Source organism: Gossypium hirsutum, chromosome A04 (assembly GCF_007990345.1).
Source record: "Gossypium hirsutum isolate 1008001.06 chromosome A04, Gossypium_hirsutum_v2.1, whole genome shotgun sequence".
Taxonomy (NCBI): domain Eukaryota; kingdom Viridiplantae; phylum Streptophyta; class Magnoliopsida; order Malvales; family Malvaceae; genus Gossypium; species Gossypium hirsutum.
In genome coordinates this window covers 75,453,481-75,469,774 of record NC_053427.1, presented here as the reverse complement: position 1 = coordinate 75,469,774, position 16,294 = coordinate 75,453,481, and the positions used below count along the sequence as shown (strand labels likewise).

General features: G+C 32.3%; 1 protein-coding gene and 1 long non-coding RNA gene across 6 annotated transcripts; one reads left to right on the top strand and one right to left on the bottom strand.

Moving 5' to 3' along the window:
- The first annotated feature begins 6,597 nt into the window (after positions 1-6,597).
- LOC107948861 (protein SSUH2 homolog) lies at positions 6,598-9,620 on the top strand. Of its 4 annotated transcripts, none has more exons than XM_016883508.2 (7): positions 6,598-6,805; positions 6,907-7,110; positions 7,355-7,421; positions 7,706-8,037; positions 8,273-8,414; positions 8,754-8,879; positions 9,089-9,620. In XM_016883508.2, exons 1-7 carry the CDS (start codon positions 6,784-6,786, stop codon positions 9,471-9,473), a joined length of 1,278 nt encoding a protein of 425 aa, XP_016738997.1. In that variant the 5' UTR covers positions 6,598-6,783; the 3' UTR covers positions 9,474-9,620. The 4 variants fall into 4 exon arrangements, with proteins under 4 accessions (XP_016738997.1, XP_016738999.1, XP_040967316.1 ...); XM_016883510.2 differs by having other exon boundaries at positions 6,651-6,805; positions 8,282-8,414; XM_041111382.1 differs by having other exon boundaries at positions 6,654-6,805; positions 6,910-7,110; positions 8,282-8,414.
- A 2,818-nt stretch (positions 9,621-12,438) lies between these two features.
- On the bottom strand, positions 12,439-15,289 carry LOC107948860 (uncharacterized). 2 transcript variants are annotated; one of them, XR_005925680.1, is made up of 4 exons: positions 15,014-15,289; positions 13,538-14,780; positions 13,295-13,360; positions 12,439-12,776 (listed from the first exon to the last, which is right to left on the bottom strand). It is a non-coding gene; the product is annotated as an uncharacterized lncRNA (long non-coding RNA). The 2 variants fall into 2 exon arrangements; XR_001697578.2 differs by lacking the exon at positions 15,014-15,289 and having other exon boundaries at positions 13,538-14,975.
- Between the last annotated feature and the right edge of the window lie 1,005 nt (positions 15,290-16,294).

The following is a 16,294-nucleotide window of genomic DNA, read 5'->3' as shown; positions in this document are numbered from 1 at the left end:
AGGTTTAGTTCTTCTGTCAGTCTCTATATATTTTATATTTTTGCAATTTAATCCTACTAATTTTTTTACTGGTCTGATTTAAAAGTTAAAATGTTGATAACATTGTCCATTAATTCGCATTAAAGTTGAATTCTTATTACCAAATTGGGTTTTAATTTCCAATAATGTCATTAATTCAAATGGTTAAAATATGTTATAGGTCTTTTTATCTCTTCACAAATTTAGAATTTAGCCTCTTTACTTTTTAGGTTCTAAAATTCAGGTCAAGTGTTACATTATTAAAATTAGTTTTTTGTTAAATTGATTGGTGTGACAATTTGAAATAATAAAAATACTCATTTGGTAGCAATATAGCTAAATGACGTTGTAACGAACTTTAAATTTAATAAATAATTTTAAGAGTGTTAACAATTAGACTTAAATTTTAAAATCTGAAAAGTAGAGTCTAAATTTACAAGAAATACAGAAATGATTCAACTTTAAACTTTAAATCAAACAAGTGATTAAGATGTAATTTTAATAAAACTGTAGGAGTAATTCAAAAAAAAATCAAAGAATACAAGTAGTAGGAGTAAATAAATTTTATTTTGTACGTATGGCCGCGATACTTTGGCTTTCAAATCCTGTTTATTTTATATTCTTGGAAATTTAATTAGACTTTATTATCTGATTTGAGTGACAGCTAGATCTATAGTCATTAAATATTTTAATTAAACAAAAATATTTAAAATCCTTTTTTTTTTGTTAGCGGAAAACAAATTTTAAAATATTCTTGGGTCAACATTAATTAAATACACTTCATAGTTTAATTTTGAAGTAAAAATTTTAAGATATAATTTAAATTTATAGAAAAATCTTGTATTTAAAGTTGACTCATTTGCTAAAGATTTTTAGTAATAAATCCATCCGTTACTGATATATAATTTTATGATGATACCAAATATCATCTAATTGTAGTCAAATTTAAATAATTTTAGAAGCATATGGTGGTGAGAAAGGGGAATCAACAACAATGTGTAATTATGGTGAGAATGAATACCTACTGATTTTGTCAGCAATAAAGGACACATGCCTTTGTCATCCACAACGGCTACAGTAAAAGAATAAAGGGTGTCTAGTTAAAAATCCCTATCCAAGAATATGGTTTTCCACATCCACTACTCCGCATTCGATACCACATCAGTCTCGTCACGCTAGCTTGTTTAATCTTTTATAGTTGAACACAATTTTTTTTACATTGGATTAATGGTCGAATCAGTAAAATTATTGATTTCTTAATCTGATTGATTTAATTATTTAATTAAAAATTTATGAAAAATTTAAAATTATCGATTCAACAAGTGTACAAACGAATATACTATACTTAGTAGTGCCAACAAAATCGTATATCTAACGCACCCGCTTTCGGTTCCTTATTTAGTTAAACTCATGCACTATGTCGAAGCTCCTTATAATTTTTATTGTTTACAAGTCTTTCACTTGAAGTGAGATATAAGATTAAAACCCCTATGGTTATATTATTTCCAAAGAGATCCTCAACTATACTTTTTAAGACTTAAATTTGCTCATTTAACTTTCTCCAAAGAATGTTGCACAAGTGGACACTATGACCATTTAGTCCTTTGATTTATAAATAGTCCACCCCTAATTCCTTTTGAATAATCTAGAAACATGCACAATTTCGATCATGGCTCCAACTCTTTTGCATCCTTATTCAATATGCATGCTCGACAATCCAATATTCTTAAATGCTTAGAACTTGAGTTTCTTTGTTGTTCCAAAAAAAAAATTAGATACCAAGATGAGAAAAATAGTTTAGTTTAAGTACTAATTCATAAATTAAGCATTTTTTTGGGAGGGGGAAGGGGTTGTTTACCGTGTTAGGCCTTGTTCTTCATTGCCTTTTTTTTTTGTGATACAAATAAGATTAAACAAAAGCAATTAAACTAACCCCACTAATGGGGGGTTATTCAAAATGCGCACACCGGGTCTTCTATCACGAACCATCTTAGCTAAAGCATTCGCGATCTTGTTTTATTCCCTAAGGATGTGTTGAATGCACCAATGATGCACTTTTGTCAAGAGTTGTTGAATGGCGATTACAGCTTTGAGACTATCTATTTGAATCAAAATACACTTAACTCCTTGATCCAATGCAAGATGTAACCCATCCAAAATGGCCCACAGTTCCACGTCCAAAACAGAACAACAGCCCAAATATCTGCAGAACCCAAACATCCAAACACCGTTAGAATCTCGTACTAGTCCCTCAACTGAAGCGATATATTCCTTAATTTTGATCGATCCAACAGTGTTCAAGTAAACCGAATCACGAGCCAAAGGTGAAGTAGCAAAGAAAGGATGAGATTTGTGAGAAGGTGATTTTGAAAAGGGGTCTTGATAATATCCTCTGTACTCCGAGCATTATCCTAAAACACAAAGCTGTTATAGTTCTTCCAGATGCACCAAGATATCATCCCAAAGATGCAAGACCAGTCAATTCCACCCAAACCAAGAAAGTAGTTATTTTGGAGATTATCTACCATCCACTTATGAATGGACCCAGAGTAAAAACGAGTTCTCTTTTCAACTGGAAGAATTTTATTCCAAATAGGTCTAGCCCCTAAGCAATCTCTAAGCACATACAACAAATATTCAAACTCATTGTAATGGCCCGTTTTTAGTGAAATTGAAACATTGGTTTTGGGACCACAAATCCGATGTTGTAAAATTTATTTTAATATTATTTTGTAGTCTACAGCATGATAGTATTATATAATAAAAATTTCGTTAAGAAATTTTACTGTTTGTGTGCTCAATTTGTGAAAAATGACTAAATATCATAAAGTGCGAAAGTTGTGTTCTATTAGCTAAAGGTGTTAAATAGCTATAGAACTTTAAAGTGGAGGTCCTTATGTGATAATTAGACTACTAATAGAGTTAGTGGATGTGCATGGCATGGTATTTATGAAAATTTTAAAGTTAGGTAAGGGTAGTTAAGTAATTAGACAATTAAAGGTTAAAATTTAATAAAACAAAAGTGTATCTTTTTTCCCCATTCATGCATCTGAAAATTTCAGCAACGGTTTGGCCATTTGAGAGCTTAAAATTTTAGCAACTTAAACCCTTTGCATATTAAGAAAAGCCATGTTCGAAATTAGATTGAAGCAAAGATAAAATAGTGGATTGATCGGTCAATTATCTCCATATAAATACGAGGTAAGTTCGTATGTTGATAAGCATTAAATTAAATGTGTTTTAAATGTTTTATTATTGTAATTGTGATGATACAACTCCAAGGAAATATTTGACGAAGTTTCGACGATGTATGGATCCCGGTTGAACCTTAGGAATAGATAGGATACAAATGACATGTCATTAGGGGTTACCGTGTTTTGGGTGCTAGTCTCATATGTCTTACCGGTGGCTGAGTTTTCGACATGTGTTGCGGTTACTTTACAGCTTGTGTAAGCAGCACCGTGTAACTACGTCTTAACTGACAGCTTGTGTGAGCAAACCCAGTGATGGCTCGAGAGTAAGCATATATATGAGATATGAGATAGAGGTGGTTTTGACCACGTATTGGCACTTAGTGTGCGAGATACCCGAGTATCCAATAGTATTCCAAATGGTTCAACGGGCACAAATGATGATACAAGGTTATACGAACTGATACGAATCAATACAAGTATTCATGTGAAATACGAGAAGAAATTCATAGTTTATGTATTTATACATAACTAACATAATTGTGATTATGTGTTAGGCTTTGGGCCAAATGAGAATTTACCTATGTTTTAAATTATGCTTATCTAAATTGTGATGATTTGGTAAGTTGTATTTATTAGCTATACGACCTTACTAAGCTTAATTGCTTACTCAGTTTTAATTTCCGTGTTTATAGTGGTTCAGAAGCTCGCTCGGTTCGAAAGTCATTAAAGATTTGCGTCTCACTATTAAACTATATTTTGGTACTTTGGACTTTACATTTTGGGTTAAATGCCATGTATAAATGTGTTGGCTAATGTGGCTTATTTGTCTCATGTTGTTTTGGTTATGTATTTAGCCATGTGATTTGGCTTATTTTGGTATACTTAGTTATGTAAATATGTATAAATGATCTTTTGGTATGTGGTGTATAGTTGTTTGGTGAATGCCTTGGTTGTGTATTGGTAGTTTGAGTACCAAATGATTGAATTTGAGATGTGGTATGCATGTTGAATTAGGCACAAAGTCTAATAAGTGAGTTTGACCATTTAGGTATACTTTGGAGGTATATTTGGTATGTTGTAAAGTGATCATTGGTATGTGCTTATGTATATCATGTTGTATGTGTGGATAGTACATGATATAGGCTTGATATTGGTTGGTTTTAAGTGCTTATGCCTATTTATGCCATGGTTGTATGTGCATTGTTGAGCTTAGTTTGGCATCATTTTGGGTGAGAAATATGGCTTGGAAATTACCTATTTTTGTCCACACGGGCAAAGGCACGGATGTGTGTCTCAGCCGTGTGTGACCCATGGCCAGGTGACACGATCGTGTGTCCCCTAAATTTTCTAATGGTTACAAGTCAATAGCTTCACACGGCGTAACACATGGGCATGTGGCTTGGCCATGTGGTGCAAGTTAGTATTCATTCCAGTTTTCACACGGTCTGGCACACGGGCATGTGAGGCCATTTCGAGGGGTACATAGCCTGGCACACCGGTGTGTGGTCTGGCCATGTGATCCCATTTTGAATGCCCACAAGGCCTGAGACATGGGCGTGTCCCTTGTCTCACACGGCCTGGCCACACAGGCGTGTGCCCCCTGCAGTTTGAAAATTTTCCATGTTTTCCTAAAAATTCTTTAAGTACTCGATTTGGTCCCGAACCACTTTAAATGTTTATTTTGGGCCTCAAGGGCTCGTATTATGGACCATATGAATGTTTATGAATTGTTTTTGATTTGAATGGTAATTGATTATGAAATGTTTGATGGTATAAGTTATAAGTCCGGAAATGCTCCATAACCCTGTTTCAGCGTCGGATACGGGTTAAGGGTGTTACACTCATGACCATAGAGCTTACAAGAGCTATCGCTTCCCATGCCCCTTCTTACCCTTTCCACTTTCATGAGTAATCGGTGTTTAAAAACAAGCCAAATGAAGGTTCAGACTCATTGTGGTCTTTGAAACTTCCAAGACAGTTTCCAAACAACCTCTTTCGAATTCCATGTTTCCTCTCTTAACTTACTATATGCACTTTTCAGAAAGAAAGAGCCCATCGCAGTACACCCCCAAGTGATTCTATCGAGCCCGACAAATGGGTGTGGTGGTGGTATTCCTACAATCTTTACAATGATATCATTAGAACAATAAATGTGAAAGAAATCAAGGTTCCAAGAACCATTAACTATGACTATCTCGGTGAGGGGACAATTTTAAAAGAACTTTTAAAACCAAAAACATTTTTGGCACTATAAACAATAAAGAACTAAATGCTTTTAAAAAAGTGTTTTTTCAATGCAAACGCAAAAGTTAGAATTTGGGAAAAGCACTGTTAAAGTCAAATGATATTTTTAACCATCATTTATACTCCACTGTATCTTATTTAATATTTATATTAAGTATACAATTATTTTTATGTTGAAATTTATTTTATAAAAAATATTTTTAATATTTAGTATATAATTTATATATTCAAATTAAAATTTTTAAACAATTCATATTAATTACTTAAATCTTTTTAATAATTATATTTCATGTATCAAAATATTAATAATATTATTTTCTTCTATTTTATTGAAATATCATAATATTAATCAACTTTAACCTAATTTAAATTTATACTTTCTTTATAGTAACATATTTAAAATAAATATTTTATTTCTCAAAATAATTTTTTTACAATAATATAAAATACTTAAATTTTAAACTAAACTTTTCAAAATACTTTTTTTTTAAATAGTTGTCATTGTTTAACTTGACTTTGTATCTCATTTATAATTAATGAACTTTCCAATAAAAAAATTTCAAAAAGAAAATTCTAGTAAAAAAGGTTAACTTCACAAGATAACCTCAAACTATAACTTAAATTTTAAATTGATCCTTAAACTTTAGAGACTTCTAATTGAGTCCTTAAAATAGTTGTATCATAGTAATCAGGTCCCATGAGCCTATCCAACATAAAGCATATGTAAAATATGTGGATGAAATTATAAACAGTTACATAACTACTAAATAGATAGCTTAGATCTAGTATGTTAAAAAAATAGTCCCCTAAATTTTATTGACAATGTATATTTTTTTCAAACACATGAGATCTAAATTATCTATGCGGTAGATATACATGTTTACAATTTTATACATATGCTTTAAATATGCTTCATGTCAAATCTGCATTTGTATTTAATGCCTAAATTGACATTTTTGGCTAATGAAAGGAATAGACTAATATAATGTTGATACTTTGGGGACTCAATTAAAATATTTTGAAATTTAAAGACCAAATTAAAATCTTGACGATACTCTGGAGATGTTTAGTGAATTAACCCTGAAAAGATAAAACAAAATTGGGCTACCGTATTATTGGGCACAAACCTTACTCAAAATTCATTCACTAGTAGTTTTGGACCCAAACCCATCAAAATCGGAAGCAAACAAATACTCTTCGATGACAAGTACACATTTTGACTTTAGTCCGATGGTCTTCTTCAACTTCCTTCCTTGCTAAGGAAATTGCTCCAATTTATCTCCACTTATCCACACCATTCCCGCTTTGCAATTGCCAAAGAAAAACTATGGAACAGCCTCTTCTCTCAGGTACCCCATTTCCCACTTCCCTTTTATTTCCATTTTCATATTTTTAGATATTTTCAATGATGATCGTAACCGAGTCGTCTTGAATTAATCTTGGGTTTTAGAAGAGAAAAGAAGTGAAATTGATGAGAACGAGAGGCTGAGCTCGTATCAGTATGTTGGCAGAACAGGGTCGGTGATTCCAACTGCTTCGTTGGCGGGTATGGATGTTAGCATCGAAGAGATTCGATCAGCCACTTCTTTTTCTACTCCTTACCCGCCATCCATTCATGCTCCTTTGATCAGCTCCCCTGAGCCCCTTCCTAATGGTATCTCCAATACAAGCCACTTCTTTTGGTACATGGTTATTTAGTGTCTCAGTCTCCTTCGTTAAATGGTTTAACTTTTTAGGTTTATAGTTGGGAGTTTTTTGAGTGGCTTTAAATTGTCAATATTGGTCTTTTTAGTGGATGCAAGAAAATTAATTCCATAATTAAGCATTGAAATTGAGTTTCCAATGTAGATTTTAAGTTATGAACTCTTACTGTTGACCGGTTCTATTGTATGTCTCAGAGCCAGCTATTCCTAACCAAAGTCCTTACGCAGCAGATTATGGCCCATACTCCAATGACTTTCAGAGGTATGGCTCGATGAAAGTCGGGACTCCCTTGCGTTAATTTGCGGTGTTGTCATATGTGCTTGAATTAGGAGCTAGTGTCACGGACTTAGATTTGCGGAACCCATGACACTAGGACAAATATATAGCAGCAGCATTTTATACTAGTAATATAAAGTATCTCTAAATCTCGGTCTGACCTATTTTCGAACAGATTAGAATGTGTCCTCTAAGTGTGAATTATCAATGTGAATTATTAAGAATCAGGTATTAGCGTGTATTGATTAAAATGTGTCATCTAAGTGTAGGCAATTATTGGATGAGGTAGAGATAAGAGAGTTGCTCATTGATCATATCGGTCATCGATGTTGTTGGGGGAGTCGCCCTGCTCGTACCTGGAAGATTCATGCTGTTGAGGATTGCAATGTTTATGTGGGAACTCTTGAAACTTTCTTAGAAGAAAGGGAAGTGATAAGAGAAACAGAACCTTACCTTGGTGGTAAAATTGATGGAAAGGATAATACTCCTGAACTTGGCATTTGGGAATTGGATTTAAGATCACAATTCCCTGTTCTCTTTGTGCCATACAAAGAAACCCGAGTCAAGATTCCTAATAGTGAGACCACTGAGAAATGTTCAGGTAATACTGCTTAAACATTTGGTGTCTATGGGGTTAAAACTGAAGGATTTAAAATCTTAAATTTTTATAAACACAAAGTTATTTGCCACTTTGATGATCCTTTAGTTCCTTCATATGTCTCTTTCCTGTTATATTAATGCTTTGTGCTTTATTAGTGACACATTTCCTATATGATTCCTGCCTTCACGGTCAGTAGTGCTTAGCTTTGATATAATGTATTAAGAAAAATCTGCAGATTGTGCAGGACGAGGAGATATTCCATGTCCTACATGCAATGCAGACCAAGAACCTGGATTTTACAAGGAAAATCAGATGTCCCAGTGCCCTGCTTGCTATGGAAGGGGATTAATTGCTCACAGAGACGGATCAGACACCATGTGAGCAGTTTCTACTTTATTTAATTCTACAAAACCTATATTTATTATCCAAGATAGTTGGTTACTGGTTCCACCATATGACTAATATGGTTGAGCTAGTACTTCACAACTATGCATTCTTTCAAGGAACCATATTTGCGTGTAATTATCCTTCCTAATTTGCTATCTGGGTGTTCTAAGTTTGAAACTTTTGCCTAATGATCCCCATATGGAACTTTGTAAACATTAGTTTGATATTTGGTTTCTTGTTAATTTCTTTTCTTCCGAACATATATTGTTGAGGTATGAGTTCTTTACATGATCCATTTTTTTCACCGATGATTGATTATATCTCTGCAGATGTACAAAATGTGATGGAAAGGGAAAGATACCTTGTGCAACTTGTGGATCTCGTGGCTTACTTAAATGCAAGACATGCAATGGAAGCGGTTCTCTTTTGACTCGCAAAATTGCCGTTGTTAAATGGTAAGCATGCTGTTGGCAGTATAGTTTATACTCCGGCACTACTTCTAAGATACTATTGTTGGAAATATTTTCTGTCAACTGAGTCTGATTTAGATGATCAGTGAGACTCAATCTGGAGGGAAATTTTAGTGTTATGATCTGTGAAACCAGGATGTATGTAGATGAATTGCATTTTCTTTCTATAAATAGACCCTTGAATTGTTTGATAGGAAGACACTTTCAACTCGAAAAGTGAGTGCGACGAGTGGAGCAGCATCGGTTCCGGATGAGATTTTCCATAGGGCCAAAGGGGTTCAGTTATGCAACACTCAGGCATACCAGTGCACCCCTGCCTATTTTGCCGACTCTTTCTTCCTCAACACATTTTCTTCGGATGTTATTGCAGACAGGGCATCTGTACCTCCAACTGCCAGGGTCATATGTGAGAGACATACAATCTCAGTGGTCCCAGTGACCCGTGTCACCATGCGTCATCGTCATCAATCTTTCAGCTTCTACATAGTTGGATACAGCCGGGAGGTGTACCTGAAGGATTACTATCCGGCTAGGTTTTGCTGGGGATTGTGCCCTTGCCTGGAATGGTTGAAGGTGTAAAACATCACGTCTCAAACTATTTATGCTGCCTATACTTGTATGAATTTTGGGTGTGACTTAAAATAATTAACTTCATTTCTTGCGTTTGAAAGACACCATAGAGTGTAATTTCCATGTGATCATCATAATTATTTTTGCATTATGACAGTTGGTGTTGTTGATATAAGTTTATTAATTTCTTAATTCCTTTATTAGGACTTATTATAAAAATATTAGTTAGAATGAGAAAGCAGAATGTTTGATACGTTAAGATTTGGGTGGGGAAGACGGTGGTCGGTGGAAATGAAATAAAACCAGACATTCATAAATGGCGTGGCCCCCTCCCATTGCCCTTTAGCCGGTACACATGCATTGATCAATTTTGAATCTATACCTAATTCCATAATTTCTTTCTGTTTCTTTTCTTTGCATAAATAAAGGGCTTTTGAGTTTAAACGTAAATATTATAATTTAAAAAGGCCCTTCTTTATAATATAATATCTTTTATGTAATATTTTGTTTGGGTTTCTTTATTTGATATATACAGCATTATATTTATGAGGCTTATATTTTAATATTTAATTAATCTAAGTTGAGGTCCTTTGGACAGGTTTGAATATCATTGCACAAAAATATACTTATAATTTAGTTTATATATTCAAATTAAATTTTATAAATAATTATTATTAATTGCTCAAAAATATTTAAATTTATGTTTAGTATAATTAGTTACAATAAATTAATTTATTTTATATTTTTACTAAAATATCATAATATTAACGAATTTGAACATTATTTGAACTCTAAAATAAGAGTTCAATATAATAAATAAACTTTACAAACAAAATTTATCGTAAAAAAAACAAAAAAAAATCATCTCATATCTTAAATAATAAAATTATCTCATAAATTATTTTGGTAATTCATTTTACTAATTAAAAATAACAATATATTAAAATTTTATATTAGGATTTGTAGATTATAATTAAAATAATACATTTTTATGAAATAAGTTGAATGAAATTGAGCCAAAATGCATTTATTTAAAACAGTGTATGTTTTTAACCTCATTCAAATTCATGGATTAGATAGTGAAATGAGGCGGAACGCACGATCACACAGACACTACCCCAAACTTTCAGTGTATAGTTTGTGGTTTAGATTTACCATAAACGAAGAGTGTTCTTCAAACCCTTCCTTTTGAATCTTATTTGTTAATAATTTGAAGTCTTTTTATATATATTTATCTTGCAATTGTATCATAACTCTATCAGTAGAAACAAAAATGTATGTACATTATTTAAGACTCCCTTTTATCTCCATCATCATCAAGAATGGTGGGTGTATTTAGGTACATTTATGGTCAAAGGAGGAACTGGGATTCCTTTTGGAAAGGATTTCCAATTAAAAAGGGTTGCTTTAGACAACTTTACATCTGAGACTGACCCTCGCTTTTTAACAGTTGTTGAAATGCGTGTGGACCCTTCACTGCCTTCCAACATTTCTTCGTCACCGCTACAACATCACTCTGGAATTGTTTGATTAGCCAATTAAAATGCCTATTTTCAATTTTCATTTTCCAGTGGACTCAATGACTTTTAATGGCGGAGAAGCATTCTGCCTCGGATCAAAGCTCAACCCAACTCCTTTTGAAAGGACCATTGACGTATTCTTTTTTTAACTCATGCTACGAGATATGACTTATCTTAGTAAGATTTTAGTTTCCTTCAGATTTTTAAGTGTTTACTTTTGAATTTTATAATGCCAGCCTAACTAAATACTTCTTTGCTGGGTTTAGGGATTTTTAACCCAATTTTTTGGGTTTAAGTATGAGAATTTATTTATTTTATTAAATAAATAAACTTAAATACCATAAATTAAATCTCATAAATTTATATTTAAACTCTAAAATGGACAGGCATGATTTGAGACAACGTGCGAGCATTCCCAAGCAGCCAGTGGATTCTCGCCGCGTTGAAAATTATTTGGAGTTTTGGGCTTAGTTTGGATGGGCGGTGTGTTTAATTCCGGTGAGGTTAAAAATAGCGGTGACGGTGAGATTAGTTACTGTAGCGGTGAGATTGGGTATTGTAGCAATGAGATTAGAAACAGCAGTGGAGTGTGTGTTTGGATTCAAACGCAGCTGTAGCGGTGAGGTGAAAATAGAAAATGACTTTTAAGGACATTAGATTAAAAATGGTATATAATAGAAATTTTTAAAATTATTTAACAATTATAAAATTAATAAATGATTAAAAATTATTACAATTATATTTATTTTCAATAATAAATAATTAAAAATGAATTATTACAATTACATAAATATGCTACTGCTGGTTTTTACTAATTCCTAGCACATAAGTTACTGAACAGCTCAGTTTAACAAGAAGGTTTAACAGTGTTACTCAATTGAACTAATTTCGTTATCTATGTTTGTATGAAATTTTGCCTACGTACCAAATCCTTTAAAATGTTTTACTAATACAATATTATAAGACATTGGGGGTGATAAAAATTAACTTAAACTTTAAGTTTGATTTAGTTTAACATTGGAGTTATAATATAAGATTAAAGACGTCAAAATATGACTTTATAACATTAGCATTGTTAAATCCCTGTTTAGCCTACAATCAATCAAAACATTATTTCAACAGAAATTGGATAAAATATTTTTAAAAATGTAACATTCATATTTTCAAAATATTTTTATACTTTTCATTTCATTCTTACTATTTATATAATAAATCAAATTTAAATATATAATTTCTGCTTCATTTATATTGAAACCCAAGGCATACAATTCAAATCTAGATCCATGTTGTTTCCAACATCTCACTAGTGTATTTGTCCAATAGATTGGAATATTCATCAGAAGAGAAAATGCAAAATGATTCACATTTGAGCTAAAGATGAAGCAATGCAATGATGAATGAAAAATGATTCATTTCTTAATTTCAGAAGAATCCAATAGAAACCACATGTTCAATTCTTCATCAACATATCTGATTCATTTCTTATTGTTCATGGTTCAAAAACCATCAAAAGCTTGAACGAGTCAAGTATAAGATACATGACTAAAGCCTAGATAGAATTACAAACAAAATGTAGCTGACATACCAGCTATAACATCAAACATAAATCAACAACTACTCCTACTAACTTTAAGTATAAATTACATTGCAACTAAATCAAGTTACAAATGAACAAAATAAACAAAATGCTGCTGCTTATCTGGTTCAGCTTGGATGCCGGTCTGCACGCTGGTTTGCTGTTGGTTTCCTATTGCATTGCAGGCCAAAGTTCAAGAACATCCTGTGCACCATCCTTTGCAACAAAAGAAAACCATTCAAAACAAAGACTTATTGATTGAATCCAGGAAAAATGGACAAGCTCCAGCCTTAGGATCATTTTTATAGATAAAAAGTTATTAAGCATCTAACCTAAAACCAATAGGCAATAGGTTGAGAGGCCCAACCTGAATATAAAACCGAAACAAACCCAATATTTAATAACTTTGGGATAGCACTACTTAAGGCCCCTTCAAGTGTAGATCAAAGGGCATAGACATGGACAACCTCAAGAGGGTTCCTTGTACTGCATTTTTTGGTTAATGGGTACCACCAGAGATGCAATAGACAGCAGTAGGTATCTCAATTTTTAGATAGAACTTTATCTAAGCGCAAACAAGTCTAAACCAATGTGCATATGTGCACACATGACACATGCCATACAAACACCATTGCATTAACCATATGACATAAAGTGGTATGTAGTTATATGAGATTCAATTATTTCTAACAATTTGAAGTGACTACCAGTACCTAAATATAGTAAATACTAACCAGTTGGGCCTTGATTTCTTCTTGTAAGCTCTTCATGTCAGATTTTAGCCGGTTGACAATGCTTCTCTGGGGAGAAAAGTAAATGTAAGATAATTAAGAGATTTTTAAGAAGGATTGAGAATACAAATTAGGATAATGAAATGACAGAAAGTGCTGCAATGGAGAAGCACGATGAACTGATAAAAAAACATATCATGACCATGACAGCCGGTAATGCTGCTAATCTAATATTTGGAAACAAACCTGTTGGTTATAACTATCAGTCAAAGATGAATTTTCAGCAGCCAAAGATTCTGCTAATGTACGTGAGGCCTCAAGAGCTCGTTGCAGTGAAAACTTTTCCTAAGTCAAGTCTTCAATATGCTGCAGAATAAGGATGAATAGATTAGAAAAGCCAAGATAATGAACAGAGAAAACATTAATAAACAAAACCGTTAACAAATTTGTAACAAGCTCCCTAACAATTTGAACATCACCAGACAAAGAACACAAGAGAATAAAATGCAGATCAGCATACAGACAGCATAGCATTTTAAAATACAGCATAAAACTGAATTCATCCTGCGCACCATCCTTTGCAACAAAAGAAAACCATTCAAAACAAAGACTTTATTGATCAGACTATTGAAGAGTCATAAAAGAAGTCACAGGAGTCTAACAATAAAAATTCTCACTGCAAGCATCTTTAGAAGCAAAAGTTTGCAACATTGATCATAAGAACAACTCCGATTCTATAGAATAGCAAATAAACTCACCGATTCTACAGAATAGCAAGGAACTATAAGAACAATATATCACGTTTGCAGTGATTCTTTGATTCTGGATATTAATTGATCCAAAATCCGACAACTTAGGTTATACATACTAAAACGAGCTATTTTTAATGCTTTTCACGAGTCACGACTTCCACCATATGCCAAGAAAATAAGCAAATGGCATTGAACCAATCTGGTAGATACCACAAAAGTTCACTGGTTTTGCAAAAGTTTTAACAACCTCTCCCAAAGCCCAGTGAAAATAAAAGGAAAAATGTAAAACTTAAAATATTTTTGGGAGACGAGAATGCTAGATCAAAAATCCACAGGACGGATATACTCCAATGACCATCATTACAGAGCCATAAAGCTATGTAAAAACTCTCTGAGAAAGAAAAGTGAAAACAGATTCCATCAAGGTTTACACCTGAGCATAACAAATGTAAGTCCCTTAAATAAGAGAAAAAGAAAAAAGAGGGATCAAATAACAATGTCCTCAGTACACCCCCCATGTTATCACTGAAATAATATGGATTATGGACTCATAGTACATGCATATCTGATGCAGAACAGGGGAAACTCAAGATTAGAAAATAATCAACAAAAAAAAAATTGAAACACGATATTGAAGCATAATTACAAAGGCCTTACAGAATGTTAACCAAGCAATAAATAATGGAAATGAAGCAAGACAGTTTTATTATTGAACTTCCGATCAAGAACTTTTGCTCCTGTCAATCCAAGAACACAGAGTTTTAAAAAAAATGCAAAACCAAATAAGGAAAAAAAATGAAAATTTCAATTAGAAAAAAGGAGAAACACAGAAAATCCAAGAACACTGATTTGCAACCCAAGGGGAAGGGGAAATGGGAGAAGAAGGGTAACCAAACATCAGAAAAGCCTGAAGAAGAATGCAACGGAAGAATATATGGGTAAAAGAGGAAAAAAAAGCAATTGAAGTTACCCAATTTTCACTGGAACAAAAGGCTCCAGTCTGAAATTAAGCCTCCGGTGAGAGGTGAAATGCATTCTCAACGCACTGAAGAATGCTTTCCAAACAGCCTTACGTTTACTAACGTTTCAGTTGCAATTTTTTTTTAGCCTAAAACAGCCAACGCACTGAGATGCAGTTGCATCCAAAGGGAGCCTTGGTCTTTCTCGCGCTCGATTACCAATTGCCACCCGCTATAGGGCTGATATCACCTACATTACAACCTATTATACTGTTTTGCCAAGCAACCGTTGGTACCTTCAAAATCAACGTCTTGATTATTGCATTATAAGGAAAGAAAAGCCGTCATTTGTGGGATTGGCTTAAAGCATCTAATCATAGCTCTTTATTAGAAAAATCCAACGGTTGGAAAAAAAGCAATGAGTGAGGCGACGAGATTGTATCATGAGAGACGTAAAGAATTGGAAAAAAAGGCGACACGTGTCATTTTCCAGTTTGAAAAGTGGATTTTGTAGAATAAAATGCAGTGTAAAACCAAGAAGGAGGTCAGACTCCGAGACGAAAAAAAGTGATGGGCTTTTTAGATTTTAGTATAAATAAATAAATTTTAGAAAATTCACAACGCAACTATCGAGAATCGTTCCAATTTCCCTTTTGTTTTTGTTGAAATTTTTTATACTTCGAAATTTCAATTCCAAAATTGTCCTCTGAATATTATTTTTCGATTTTTTTAAATAAATCAATTCAGATCTTTTCAATATCTTTTTTCTTTTAATTTTAAATATCTCTAAAAAAGTATAAAAAAAAACCGGTGACAATTTCTTTTGTCAAGAATTTCATTACTTAAAAATGGTATATACATACACATTTGATATAAAAAAATTTCAAATATTTTTATGTGAATAAATGACTTAAAAGAAAAAATAAAAAATTAATCTTAAATATTTTTATATAAAAAATTTGATTAATCAAAGCTAACAATTTTTTTTGTTGATTTTATTATTTTTTATCCAAAATTCTTTTCTACTTACAAAATAATGAAAAGATAATTTGTTTTAAATTATATTATATTATATTATATTATATTATATTATATTATATTCTAATGTAAATATATTTTAAATATTTTTAATCAATGTTACACGTTAACTATTTTAAAGTTATATTTAGTTAATTAAATAAATCATTTAAAATAGTTAAACTAAAATATATAAAAATTTAATTAAATATAATGAAAATTGAATAAATAAAATAAATTATTTTAATAATTAAAGTAAAATTTAACGTTAGTAT